The 14,305-nt window shown below is 49.3% G+C and overlaps 1 protein-coding gene across 2 annotated transcripts in view; it reads left to right on the forward strand.

Moving 5' to 3' along the window:
* The window catches only part of Ksr2 (kinase suppressor of ras 2), a 379,014-nt gene that overhangs the window by 274,352 nt on the left and 90,357 nt on the right, over positions 1–14,305 (forward strand). Inside the window, exons 8-9 of one of the 2 annotated variants that reach the window (XM_052755170.1) lie at positions 8,636–8,703; positions 13,343–13,461. In XM_052755170.1, coding sequence (XP_052611130.1) covers positions 8,636–8,703; positions 13,343–13,461 — 187 coding nt within the window. Of the gene's footprint in view, positions 1–8,635; positions 8,704–13,335; positions 13,462–14,305 lie in introns of both variants that reach the window. The other variant, XM_052755169.1, reaches the window with a different exon arrangement.

Below are 14,305 nucleotides of genomic sequence, written 5' to 3' on the forward strand. Positions count from 1 at the left end.
GTGGTGGTCCAGGTGTGGTGGTCCAGGTGTGGTGGTTCAGGTGTGGTAGTCCAGGTGTGGTGGTCCAGCTGTGGTGGTTCACATATGGTAGTCCAGCTGTGGTGGTTCAGGTATGGTAGTCCAGGTGTAGTGGTCCAGCTGTGGTGGTTCAGGTATGGTAGTCCAGCTGTGGTGATCCAGGTGTGGTGATCCTCTCTTGTGGTCCCAGTACTGGGGAGGTGGAGGCAGGAGGACACCTAGGGCTTGCTGCCCAGTTAGCCTGGAGCACTCAGCCAACCCCAGATTGCAGTAAGACATTCTGTCTCGCAGAACAAGTTAAATGACTCCTAAAGAGTGGTACCCAAGGTTGACCTCTGACCTCCAAGTATATATCTGTGAATCTGAACACTCATCTATACATCCATGTGAACACACACACACACATATGTATTCACGGACACATGTGAGCAGACACATACACCCACATACACACATATGTGAACACATACACACACAGAGGGGAAAGAGAGAGAGACAGACAGACAGACAGACAGATTTGGGCTTCACAGTCAGTCTGACCTGAGCAGGCCTCAGTTCTCTGCCTTTCTTGACTACGTGACCAAGGGATGTGAAAGGACACAATGCCGGAGCAGGGTCGCACAGGCTCCAGGAAGACATTGCATCTGCTCAAACATCCTCTAGGTCTGCACAGAGGGCCACTCTGCCCTCTGAGAGCTTGGCATCCTGGGGAGTAATTATAGAAAATTTCCTTTGACGATGGCTAACATTTTTTTTGTAATTCCAAGCCTTAATCGGATAAACTTCAGGTATGAGGGAAAGTTACTTGAGTAGAACATTTCATTCCCCCCAAAGGAGCTGCCGGCTAACTGAGACATTATCTCCATCAGAAGACCAAATCGGGGTCAGCCTGATCATGGGACCCTCACTACCTGGGCGGCCGAGGGAGGCGAATGACTATTTCTATGCCTGCCTGGGCTCCGTGGTGTGTTTCAGTCCAGCCCTGACGACTCAGTGAGACCCTGCATTAAAAAATAAATAGAAGTAGGAAGAGAGCTGGGAGCACAGCTCAGCAATACCGTGTGTGCCTAGCATGTGCAAGGTCCTAGATTCAGTCCCTCCAAAATAGATGACATGGGTTTATCCCCAGAGTCTTCTTCACTGTGCCCCCTTTTCCTCCCAGACTTCACAGATGCTGGAAAAACATTACAGAGGGGGTGGAAGAGAAGAAAGACAGGAAGGGATGGGGGTGAGTTGACCGAGGCGACCATGGGTGGAATACTGTTAGTTTAGGAGAGTTATAGTCTCTACTAAAATTATAAAGAAAAAGAAATGCTTGGTTTCTATTTCTGATAAATTGCATCCCTCTTATGCACAGGGTCTTATTTGCTTTCCCTCACGATTCCTTCCCTTGCCCCTACCCCAAGGCTTGGGACAGAGATGTGGCCTCCAGGGACCTTGTCCGTTTGTGAGCATATCTCGTCTTTCTCTCTGGTCTGACCATGCCCCGGAGCAGACCAGTGAGGCTGGCGGGAGCCTACAGGCCAGCACAGGGCTGACTGAGAAGCAGGTGCCCAGAGTGGGGACAGGCAGAACTCTAGGGGAAGGGCACTCCACGTTCAAACAGTTCAGTAGGTCAGTCTTGCCAATTTCTAGAAAAGTCGTTTGGGACCAGCCAAGTCCTCCATTTCTCCTGATCTGTTGGTTCTGGGTTAGTGTTTAAGAATCTGCCTGTCTCCTACAGAGAGCAGGGGCATTTAAAAAAGCTGGGCCTAGGACCCAATAAAGATACTTGGGTTTTTTTTGGGGGGGTGGCGGGGGTTATACTTTTTTTTTAGAGAGTCTGGCTGTGTAATCTGAGTTAGCCTCAGAGTCACAACCCTCCCCCTATGCCATCCTCCCAAACACTGAGAGTGCAGGCGAACGCCACCATGTCCAGCCTTAATCTGAGGACAGGTTAAGCAAGCACCAGCATCTAGCCCGTGTTTGTATGTAATCTATTTACCCTGAACAACAGTGCTGTGGTTATACAGATATAGAAACAACCATTTCAAAGCCAGGAAGACTGAGACCCAAGAAGAGAGAAGCTCCCAGGCAGAAGAGTGGAGACCTTACATGCATGCAGGAAATATATTACCAGGTTCCTACCATGAACCAGCAGCTGTCAAAGGGGGTAGGGGTCAGAAGAAGAAGAAAGAAAAGTTCCTCCCTTAAAGGCCTTATTGTATGAGGAGGGATATACGTCAAGGCATGCAAACTCTACCACCTGACTTCAGTATGAACACCTTGCCACTCACCACTTGTTTGAAAATTGACTCTGATAATTGAGAGCCACTGGAAGTTGAGCTTGTTCTGTGGGCCCTGAAGTAGAAAGGGCCTCATTCCTCCCAGAGGCTCCTGTTGATGTGACGTGACCAATACATATATGTCCTGAGCACCTACTGTGTGCCAATACACATATGTCCTGAGCACCTACTGTATACCATGCTTGTGTGCTAGTCATGTCCCTGAACATGGGATAACCTAAAATGGCTCTCTGCTCAGACCACTAAGAGCCAGGCAGGAAGATGGACAGGTGGGGAGACAGACAGGTTAGTAGTATATCCTGTAATCAGATATGACCGGGGAGGGCAGGGTGTGGCTTTCCAAATTGGAAGGGAGTCAGGGAGGGCTCCCTGGAGGAAGCTGTGGTTGAGCTGATCTGGGAAGATAAAAAGGGAACAGCACTGTGTCAGAAAGATGTAGGCAGGAGCAACAGGGATGTTCAGGGTGCTGAGAGAGATAATGAGCTGCACCCAAGGAACGGATGCTTGGTGAAGCTGGAGCTTTGGGTACCAGCTCTGGTCTCAAGCCGGAGAGGGATGCTGGGAACAGAGGTAAGCAAATTCCCTGAGGTTTGCCAGGTCTCAGCACGAGACTGGCTTTTATCCCGAGAGCAAGGACGATACAGGGCAGTGCTTGTAGATGTGGAGGGAATGCTGGGAAAGCTTCAGGTCCCTTCAGTGGAGGGAGCCTCGGTCCCTTGCTGTCTCTCATTGCCTTCCCACCTTGTGCCTATTTCCCGCAGCCCAGGTCGCTGCTTTAAGTGTTCCAGGGCTCCTTGCAAAGTCACCAAACCGAATCCCTAGCCATTTCCCAATGGGCTAAGGGCCCTGAATGTCGGCACCCCCCACCCCACCCCCACCCCGCCCCACCCCGAGCCTTTCAGTCTCATTTTGGCTCCCTAGAACCTTTCATTTGAACCAGTGTTTTTAGAAAGGCCTTGGTAGGCTCTTGACACAGGAGACCAACCATTCTCTCCCTGACTACCCAACAGCTTGAGAATTGCCTAAAGAAAGACTCCACATAAACCATGGGGGAGGAGCATTGGTCCATGACTCAGATCCCAGGACCCAGAGACAGCATAATGACACCTTAGGGCTCTTCTCTCCACGAGAGAATGAGGGAGGGGGTGGGTAGACTGCGGACCCTTTAGAGGTGTGCATTCTCTCCCCCTCCCCCACCCCAGAAAGCGGAGACTCTCGCCACCCAAAGAAAGGCCCACTGGCATCGTCCACTTCCAGAAACGATGCATGGGGCCAGAGTGGCAGGTGGGTCACAGAGGCAGTGAGAAGGACTCTGGTCTAGGGTCAGTGCTGAACCCAGGTTCTCATACTCTGCTCTATGTGGGAAGTTCAAGGGGAAGCAGAGAGGAAGGAGTGACTGTGGTCTATGACATGGCCAGCCTCACAAACTAGGCAGTTAAGTATCTGGTCTAGAATCAGGGAGACCTGTGTTTTGACAACAGATTCTGTGCCAGGCATTTACTCCTGAGGCCTCAGTTTCCTTGTCTGTAACATGGGAATAGTGATAGAGGACCCTTTAAAAATAATACATAAGCCGGGCGGTGGTGGCGCACGCCTTTAATCCCAGCACTCGGGAGGCAGAGCCAGGCGGATCTCTGTGAGTTCGAGGCCAGCCTGGACTACCAAGTGAGTTCCAGGAAAGGCGCAAAGCTACACAGAGAAACCCTGTCTTGAAAAACCAAAAAAAAAAAATAATAATAATAATACATAAAATATAGGGTGAGTCAGAAACCCTGATGGGATCATTACTTATTTGATACATGTATCAGAATGTCACAGAACAAGTCATTGATGCACATGATTAGCATGCATGAAAAATAGATGTGTTTAAATAATCATCGTGTAGGTTAGGGACAACTGACTTTGATAATCAGGCATCTTCATAAAGAACAGACAGAGTTTGAATCAGGAAGAATAGAGTAGTTGAAAGACATTAAAAGGTACGGATGACTGGCAGATCCACAAACCATACCCTCAAAGCACCAAGAGCTGACACTCCGGAGATGTGATGGCTTAATTTAGTTGTCAACTCCGACTGAATTCAGACTCAGTCTGGAAATACCTCTGGATGTGTTCTCTGTGGATGTTTCCAGAAAGGTTTAGCTGTGGTGGGAAGACCCACTCTGAACAGGGATAGTGCCATCCCACGGGTTGGGGGTTCTCGACTGACGACAAAGGGGCAAGCGAGCTGAGCCCCAGCATCCATCTCTCTGTTTCCTGACCGTGGGTGCCACATGACAGCCCTCTCAGTCTCCTAGCTCTGTTCTTCCCCACGGCGATGGAGTGTGCCCTCAGAACTGAGCCAACATAAACTCCCTCTCCTCAAGTGGCCTGCATCAGGTGTTTTGTCCCCCAAGGAGGAGGGTGATTGATGCGGGGATGGATCCCAGTGCATGAGGTGATGTTCTGCATGCTTGGTCACCCCAGTTTCATTAATGGCCCTGAGTGGAAGCAGTGATGGGTGCCCCCATTTTGCAGAGTGAGAAACTGAGGCTCAGCCAGGCTCACAGAACCAGTGAGCAGCAAAGGCCTGAGCTTAGCTCTTATGTGCTGTGTCTCTCCCGACTTCCCATCCTGGGAGACAGGAATGTGGGTCAAAGTGCTCTTCTTTGAGGTGGACCTAGGATGCCACTGGGCTCCCACTGGTCTTCTTGAGCTAATACAATTTCTACCCATTCTGACTCGGCCCTTTCTCTGCTGAGACCCTCGGACTCTCCGACCTTGGCGGAGAGTCTGTGTTCTAGGGTTGGACCAAACCCGGACGACTCCATGAGTTTTAACAAGCTCAGCTGGAAATGGTGTGCACTGGGTACCGGGGACATACAGCAAACAAGTGGAAGAAATCCTGTGTTTGAGGGGAGAGAGAGCTCACATGGGAAGAAATAAATGATGCAGGCATGGGACAGCATCCATAAAGTAAGACAGGAATGGAATGCAGAGCACCAGGGACTCCCTGCTCATGGAGGTGCCACAGGAGTAACACCAGAGCTGAGCTCTGTGAGCTCCAGTTGAGCCAAACTAGAGAGAGGATGGGCACAGCTTCTGCAGCTGCTGTGGAGTTCCTGGAGGCCTGGGAGGCTGCCCAGCAGGCAGGATGTTGGCAGGATATAATTATGAGCATGCGTTTTGGAGATCACCCACTTGAAGCCCGAACTCGCTTTTCCACGAATAGAAACACTTCATTTCTTGCAAAACACCATCCTGGTCCCTCATGGGCTTCTTTTCACTATTCTAAGTCAACTGTTGGGTCTGATTATACCGCTGTGTGAGGGGTGGTCATAATTATCCCAGAGGCTGAAGTGGTGATATGATGGGAGCGGTGGTAAGGGATGGTGGATGGTTGTGGAGATGGCAGGGATGATGGATGTTGGCAGGCATGATGATGGTGATGCTATGGTGATGGTAATGATAATGGCGATAGTGATGATAATGATGGAGTTGATGGCAATGGTGATAATGATGGTAATGACGACAATAGTAGTGGTAGTGATGATGGTGGTGATGGTGATGGTGGTATTGGTGGTGATGGTTATGATGACGATGGTGGTGATGGTGATGTTGGTAATGATGGATGATGGTGGTGGTGATGGTGGTGATGATGGTGATGATATTGGTGATGGTGATGCTGGTGATGTTGGTGATGATGGATGACACTGGTGATGCTGGTGATTGTGATGATGATGGTGATGGTGGTGATGGTGGTAATGCTGGTGATGGTGGTGATAGTGGTGATGATAGTGATGTCCCAGTGGTATCACATACTGAAAGTCACCACATGGCAGGTATTTTGTGTAACCCTTTACAAGCACGATATCATTTAATCCTTACAAAGTAGTGGAACTCAGAATGTATCCCAGGCTGACTTCAAATTTACAAAGATCCCAGCCTTCTGAGTGCTGGGTTTACAAGTGTATGCCACCATGCCTGTCCTTATTGCTGTCGTTTTGGCTAAAGTATAGTGTGTTCTTTTGTCAGTGGAAGGGGCAGCTCATGGAGGAAAGATTTGCTTGGACTCCCAGTTTCTGGGTTTCATTCATCATGGCAAGGAGGACATACATGTCGGTGACAGCATACAGAATGGCGTGTTCATGTGACGAGAAGCAGGAAGTAGAAAAACAGTCTGGACCCAGGGTGGGCATGACCTTCCAAGCCCACCCCTTAGTGACCTACTCTAATCAGCCAGGCCCCACCTCTTAAAGGCACTACAGCCTTCAAACTGGAACCCCCAGATGGGGACCAAATGTTCAAAACGTGAGCCCCTGAGGGACACTCCAGACTCAAACCATAGCGGCAAGTTGACTTAAAGATGAGAACTCCTCTTTACTGTGAATGGGAAAACAGTACCCTTTGCCAGTCACATAAGGTGACCCGAAAACATATATTCAGATGGGAGAAGACAATGAGGAGAGCTCTGTCTGTTGTCCATCTGCATCTGGGACTGGGTGAGCATTTGAAGGCCTTCCTCCATCCCTACCACCTGGTACGGTCAACTGGAAAAGGAGAGCTCAGTTTCTCGATTGTTTGGAGCTACCCAGGTTCCTCCTAAACTGTCCTCTGTGTGCTCGAGGGCCCCAGGTCTAAAGTCTCCAGATCAGAGATGAACACAGAGGTTCTCTCAGAGTCAGGAAAGACGGTGGAAAAAAAAAAAACAAACGGGTAAACAAGTGTAGACTTGTACCACAAAGTGGATCCACAGTTCCCCTCATCATACACATCTGCGTCACTTCAGGACTTTTTCTAGTCTAGCCTCAGAGATGCCAATGCTGCAGAGAATCCCCCAGAGAAGTTTTCAGAAAGAACTGATGTTTGCTGGGTGGGGAACCCCTGTTGAGAACCATTGAACTAGACTCATGTGCTGACCTGTGCCTAGGTGTTCTAACACTCTCTGGAGAGGCCAGTCAGAGCTTTAGAGGGAAGAAATGTATACTCTAACCTCTGGGTGGTGGGTGGGATGTTCTATTCAGCCCTAGGATGATGGGAGCCCGAGAGTGGTCACGTGGCAAAGTCATTAACTGTTGGAAGCTTGACTGGGGTGCATAAAATGTCAGGGGAATCCAGAGAGGGTCTGTATGGAGCTTATACAGTATCTTGTGTGGGGTGCCCAATCTTCGACATTAAGTGTGGTCACTGCAGTAACTTGGGGGAAGGGCAGTATCCTTGGGCAGTCAGGTGTAGTGGGAAAGCAAGCTTGACCCGTTAGATTTGTCTGAAGGAAATTCACTTGTAGTCTACTCTTGAATGTCTGCTAATGATCGCATCCTCAAGGTAAGCTTTGGTGTGATGTCTCCCGAGAGCTTTAGCTTTAGGATAGACAGGAGACTACCTAGGGGACAATGGCTTAGGGAGTTTGTCCAGGGCATGCCAATTCATCTCAAGAAAGGGGGAATGACTATAATAGCTATTTCTTACAGTTGTAAGAATCAAATGAAATAGTGTATAGAAAATGTTTACTATAGTGGGGGGTGAGTGAGTCTTTGAGTACTTGGTAATGATGATTGAGATTGGAGTGTTGTTTTGATGATGATGATGATGATGATGATGATGATGATGATGATAGACCATTATCCTAAGCACATTTCAGTGCATGAAGTTAACATAGATATTGTTAAAAACAATTAGTACTTACTCTTTGACCACCTAGGGTGAAACTGGAAGAGTCACGTTGAAAGCCTCTTTCCAGAGTTAACCCTCTGGGTTGTTAAGGATCAGCTTTTTCGTTCACTGCCTCCAGTCATTTCATACACTGCTGCTCTCAGTGCCTGGAGTTGTCTGGACCACTGGGGCATCTTTCACCCATCCATCCATCCATCCATCCATCCATCCATCCATCCATCCATCTATCCATCCATCTTTCCTCCATCCCTCCCTCCATTTATCTGTCCATCTACCATTTTATATATCCATTGGTCCACCCATCTATCTATATGTACATTCATCTCCTCCATCTATTAGTTCATCATCCATCCATCCATTTTACCAGCTTATCCACCCACCTGTCCTTCTACCATCTACTCATCCGTATTTATATCCATCCTATCTGTCTAGTCATCAGTCCATGCGTCCGTTCTTCCATCCACCAGTTCATCCCCCCATGTCTACCCATCCATATTTATATCTATCCACTCATCCATTCAGCTCATCCATCCACTCCACACACCCACCCACCCATTCCATCCATCCATCCATCCATCGATCGTCTATCCATCCACCAAGCCAGCCAGCCAGCCATCTGTCCATCAAGCCATCCAACCATTCAGTTAACCCATCCAACTTTCTTTTTCTCTGTCTTCCAGGTTAAAGTGCCATAACAAATGCACCAAAGAAGCCCCACCCTGTCATCTCCTGATCATCCACCGAGGAGGTAATTATTTAACACTTGTCACCTTGTAATGGGCTCGAGAGCTCTTGCATCCAAAGCTGCCCTGCCACCCAGCATGATTCCAGATGCCTCCCAATCCCCAGACCCCTGCCCACCTAATTTCTTTCCTCCTAATATTTCCTTCTTTCCTGCTGTGTTCCTTCCCCGTTCTGCACTCCTGTCACTCCACGGGTCCCTCTGGTTATTTTAGCGCCTGCTGCCTCCCAACCCTCTCTTTGTCTCTTTGTTTTAATTTTCACTCCCTTCTTTCCACGCCATTGCTTTTCCTTCACACTCAAAAAAAGAGAGTGCTGGCTGGGGTTTTTCCGCCGTGTGATCCAGGCTCACACAGTGGGTCTTGCAAAAGTGGCCTTGGGGAGGAGTCTGGTGCAAGCAGGCTGTTTCTTTGGGGCCACCAACCAGCTCCCAAATCATGACACGGAGACTTACTACTAGTTATAAATGCTCGGCCTTAGCTTAGGCTCGTTTCTTGCTCACTCTCATAATTTAACCTGTTTCTCTTCATCTATGTTTTGCTTTGGGGCTTTTTACTTTTCTTTCATTCTGTATGTCCCACTTTATGTCTGTCTGTCTGGTGGCTGCCTGGATGGCCCTGGGCATCTCCCTTTTTCTCTTCCTCCCTTCTCCCTTCTCTCATTCTCACCTAGATTCTTCCTCTTACTATTCTCTCTGCCTTCCAGCCCCACCTATCCCTCTACTGTCTAGCTATTGGCCGTTTAGCTTTTTATTACCAATAAGGTATCTTAGGCAGGCAAAGCAACACATCTTTACATTGTTAAAGTAATAATCCACAACATAAACAAACGTAACACATCTTTACATAGTTAAAGTAACATTCCACAACTGTCTGGCTCAGAGCAGAGTTGTTTAGGCCATCAGTGTCCCATTCTTTGGGGTTCTGGGAGTGCCTGGGCCAATTTGACCAAGCTGGCAGCCTTTCACAGTGCACAGCCAGATCCCTTCAGCTGGGAGGAAAAGTGTTGCCCTATCTGCCACAGACTTGGTAGGAGACGACAACCCTTCATAAAGTCTCATAGCCCAGCTTGCAAAATAATTCCCTAATTTCTTGTCCTGTGGATTCATTACTGCCAGCCCCCCATGATCCATCCCCAGGGCAATCTCTTCAGTCTGTGCTGTCGGATAAGTAGCTGTGAGCCACATCTGACTGTTTAACTTGAGATGAATGAGAAGAAACTAAAAACACAAGTTCTATTACCCAGCCTCACCAGCCGTATCTCGGGGCTCAGGAGCCCCCTGTGGCTGCTGCGCTGGATGGTGACGCAGAGATACAGCAATTTCATCACGGCAAGGACCTCTCCAGATGATGCCATTCCATCTTGTGCGATCAAAAGTCTATTCCTAAGGTGCTGGCTCGTGTAAATGGCCAGATGTTACAGCCTGAAGAGCTCAGGCCGTGAGCTTCCAGCTGCCCTTCCCTCTTTCTCTGAGGACAGATAATTAATAAGCATCTGCGTTGTGGTTTTTACAACCTCTAATTTATGGCCCTAGGCTATACCTGACTCCCCCATTCTCCTTGTCATGTAGGCTATCCGAGACTAAATCGCATGATATGGACTTTCTTGTCACCCCCCACCCCCCCCCGCCCCTGCCCCCTGTAATAAAAGTCAGATATTTTTCTTTGGGAATTTCTCCGAAGGCTCCATCTCTGTTCCCTCCACCCTGTCATCGTGTCTGTGGCGGCCATCTATGTCTCTTTTCCCTCAAGCATGCTCGCTTTCTTGTCCTCTCTCTCCCTTTCTCATTCTCCCTCTCTCTGCAATATTTTCTATCAATTCTTTGCGAATCTCATACCATGAACTTTGAACATATTCATCTCCCTCAACACCTTCTATCACCACCCTCTCCGCCCTCCCATCCCTCCCCACGCAACTTTGAGATTTTTTTCCCTTCCTTCCCCATTGAGTGTGGTTTGTGTTACCCAGCTAGTCTTGGCATTGATGCCCTGATGTGAGGTCAGTCCACCAGGGGTCACGTCATTAAAGAAATGAAGCTTCTCCCTGGGTTTTCAGGGGAAGCCTGTCCTTCCCTTTCAGGCTCGATCACGTTGTTTCTTCGATGCTCACTCAAGGCCTGCTCATGGCTTCCCTGGTTGCAGGCCACCTTCTCCCAATAAAGCTCTTTAATCACACGTCATCTCCTTTCCCAAGGCAATGCACCTGCGCTCCTCTGTTCTGACTAACAAAGGTGTGGCCCATGTGTGTGTGAAACAGACACTTCCTGGCCCCGCCCCAGAAATGCTGAATCAGAACCTGCCCTGTTGAATTGGATCTGCTTGGGAATGAATGGTTCCTATGCCCTTCAAAGCCAGGAAGCATTATTCGTGAACAAGAGTTACACAAACTCATACACTGATGGGGGTCAAGCAAACATCCTGAATGAGAGAAGCTGGGCAGATGTGGCCTGGGCAGATTGGGAAGTCCAGGCAGGTACTGTCCAGGAAGGTGGGAACCACAGCAACTGGGTGGGCAGATGTGTGTCACCTGCATTTGTGACATTTCACACAGAAGCTCGTATAGTTCTATGTGCCTTAGATTTTCCATCCAGTGTTAGTGACTTCCTGACCAGCTGCCGGCCAGTGTTCCCATCTCTAGGTTGGCTGGAGCCTCAGACCTGACAGAGAGCATAGAGACTTGTTAAGCCAGGGCTGAACCTTCCTTCTCCTTCCTTCCAAATCTCCCCCTGGCATCGCTGAGCTCAGACTCGGCCTGGGAGTATCCACCCAGTTTAAGAATGAACCTAGGAGACGCTTCAGGCAAGAAGTGAGTTTTTCCCTGAAGCAGGTCTAGAGCTGTCACAGGCGGTCGGCTTTTGATGTTTTTCCCACCTTGGGTCTCCAGGAAGAGAGGAGGATAGGAATAGCGTTTGGCTCTCTTTTCTCCTGCCTCTTCACACCCCACAGCCTTAATACCCTCTCGCACGGCTATTTTGGAGCCTGAGTTCACACAGCTCCTGTCTGAGGTCAGCATCCCCGGGGAATTCGCCTCCCACCAAATCTGCTCCACAGTGGGTGCTCTGGAGGCTAACTCCCCCAGGAAGGTGAGACCCAGACTGCAGGCAGGTGAGCCTCCCTCCGAGTCTGGTATTTGGAGAAGGTCTCCTTCCACCCACCTGCGTTCAAGGCCACTGCTCCCTGGGCTCCTTGTGCCTTACAAGTAAAATCAAAGAGAACTTTCCCTGAAGAAGTCCACTGGCTTCTTGCCTTCCCCCACCTCCCTGTTGGTGGGAAGTTGAAAATAGAGTCCGTTTCCATGGTAATGGCAGCTCCGGCTAAGCAGAGAAATTAAATCCCTGGGTCAATGCAAAGCTTGAATTCCTCAACCCCCCCCCCGCCCCCCAACAAAAACACAAGTAACAAGGAAAGGTGGTAGGCAGGCAAATCTGAACTTGTGCGGCTCCCTAGCATCGCACACTGTGTTCCCCGTGAGTGACAGAAATAGCGAGAGACAGGCGCTTGAGGATGGAGTTCTCTTTCCCCACGAGGAAGCAGTTATTTAGCCTCACTGGCTTGTGTACCCAGCTTTGGCTCTGGTCATAATACCCAGGGGAGAGGCTGAAGGAGCTGAGCCATTATTGCAGGGATCTGTAGTTATTTGGGACACACTCTGAGTCCCAAAAAACTCTATATACATAACGAAAGATATCCTAACCAATGGTCAGAAGCGTAGGGACGGGTGTCCATCATGGCTTGTATACGAATTGCAGATCTCGCGGAATCAGGGATCTCTTGTATCACAAGGGAAGTTCAAGGCTGAAGTGAAAAGCAGTGTGCAACAGTAACAGTGTAGAAAAGCAGTGTGCAACAGTAACAGTGTGAAAAAGCAATGTGCAACAGTAACAGTGTGGAAAAAACCCAAACAACAGAACAAAAGATGGCTGCCCCCTATTTCTAGTGTCAAAAACCATGTGTAAGGGGATAAATAATTAAAAAAAAAAGACACGTCTGGAAAAAAATATATAGGTGCCGGGGTGGTGGTTCCGTTGATAAATTGTCCCTGCCATGCAAGTATAAGGACCTGAATTTCGATCTCCAGAGGGCATGTCAAAATGCCAGGATGGCAGGACACTCCTGTAACCCCAGTGCTGGGGGTGGGAGCCCGGACAGGCTGATCCCTGAAGCTCATTGGCCAGCTAGCCTAGTCCAAGCTATGAGCGTCAGGTTGAGTGGCAGACCCCATCTCAAAAAAAAAAAAAAAAAAAAAAGCTAGAGTGAGATCAAGGATAGACCTGCTGTCAATCCCAGGCCACCACATTCACACCCACGGGCACGCCCATGTGACACACCTACATTGACAAGTACATATTGTACTTGACATTAGTACACCTTGCATGTGGGTTTGCATGTATGCACACACACACACACACACACACACACACATACACACACACACACACACACACACACACACTGTGTAGATAATACAAAGAGTGTAAAAACCACAGAGGTCCACCTAGAACATTTGTCATGGGGGTGCATGGCTGTCATTTCCGGTGTCACCGGTAGGTTTCAAAGTGGGATGTGCGCTGGGCTCTCCTGACGTGATGAAAGCCAATGTGATATTTAGACTCTCTCTCTTCACTGTTTTTACCCCTACGGACCCAGCAAGGTTAGTGCGAACAGAGTCAGTCCCCTGTGACATCAACAACCCTGTCCGGAAGCCAGCGCGATACTCAGATCTTCACATAAGCCAGACGCTCCCCAAAACCAACAAAATCAACAAGGTAAGGTGCGGCTTTTGTGGGGTTAGCAGTGGGGGGCAGATGGTGGGTGAGAAGGAGGGGAGGATTGAGCTGGGGCATGGCACTCACACTCATAGGTTCTGGGTGGTTGGTGTGCAGGGCTGAGGGGAACATCCCGTGATCTGTTGAAGACATAGTCAGGGCAGAACGCATGTCATTTAGAAATGGCCCATGGAGCTGAGAACAGATGAGTGTGGGGAGGACAGGGCTCTGGGATGGGAGGAAGCAGCAAAGAGGAGTTTCTGTGGTACTTCAGCCCCTGGCTGCTCTGGCAGGGATGCCTCCCCATCTGCCAGAGCAGCTGTGCCCATGGTAGCGGGCTTTCTGAACATCTGCTGAACTCAGGAATGGAGATCTTCTGGTGGGGACTTGGACGGATGTGTGGATGTCATTGGGAGCTCTGAGCAACAGTTGGATCTGATTCCCTCCCTAGAGGATGGCCAACAGGCGGCCCTCCGTACATCCTTCTTTCTGGTATGATCACTCCAGGTTGGCTTTGGTCTGTTGATGGACTGTGCTGACATTGTCCCAGGGACAATTCCAACCCCACAGTGTAAACCAAGTTCTCATATGCTAAGAGGTGGTTTCTCGGGCTCCACAAAGCCTCCGTGTATTATGGTGAAGATGGATAAAGTGTGGTGTCGACTCAGAGATGGGGGAGGGCACAGATGGGTATGCAAATGCCAGAGGAGCACCTTGGTGACTGTTGACCTCCAAAGGCAAAGTGTGGCCTTGCTTCGCTGCATCGGACGTTGAGAAGACGCCTTTCCCTATCCACCCTCCTCCCAATAGCCAGAGTGGGTCTTAATGAACGTTACTCAAAGGC

The sequence above is a fragment of the Peromyscus californicus genome, unplaced genomic scaffold (genome assembly GCF_007827085.1).
Source record: "Peromyscus californicus insignis strain IS unplaced genomic scaffold, ASM782708v3 Scaffold_2__1_contigs__length_46816999, whole genome shotgun sequence".
NCBI classification, from domain to species: Eukaryota; Metazoa; Chordata; class Mammalia; order Rodentia; family Cricetidae; genus Peromyscus; species Peromyscus californicus.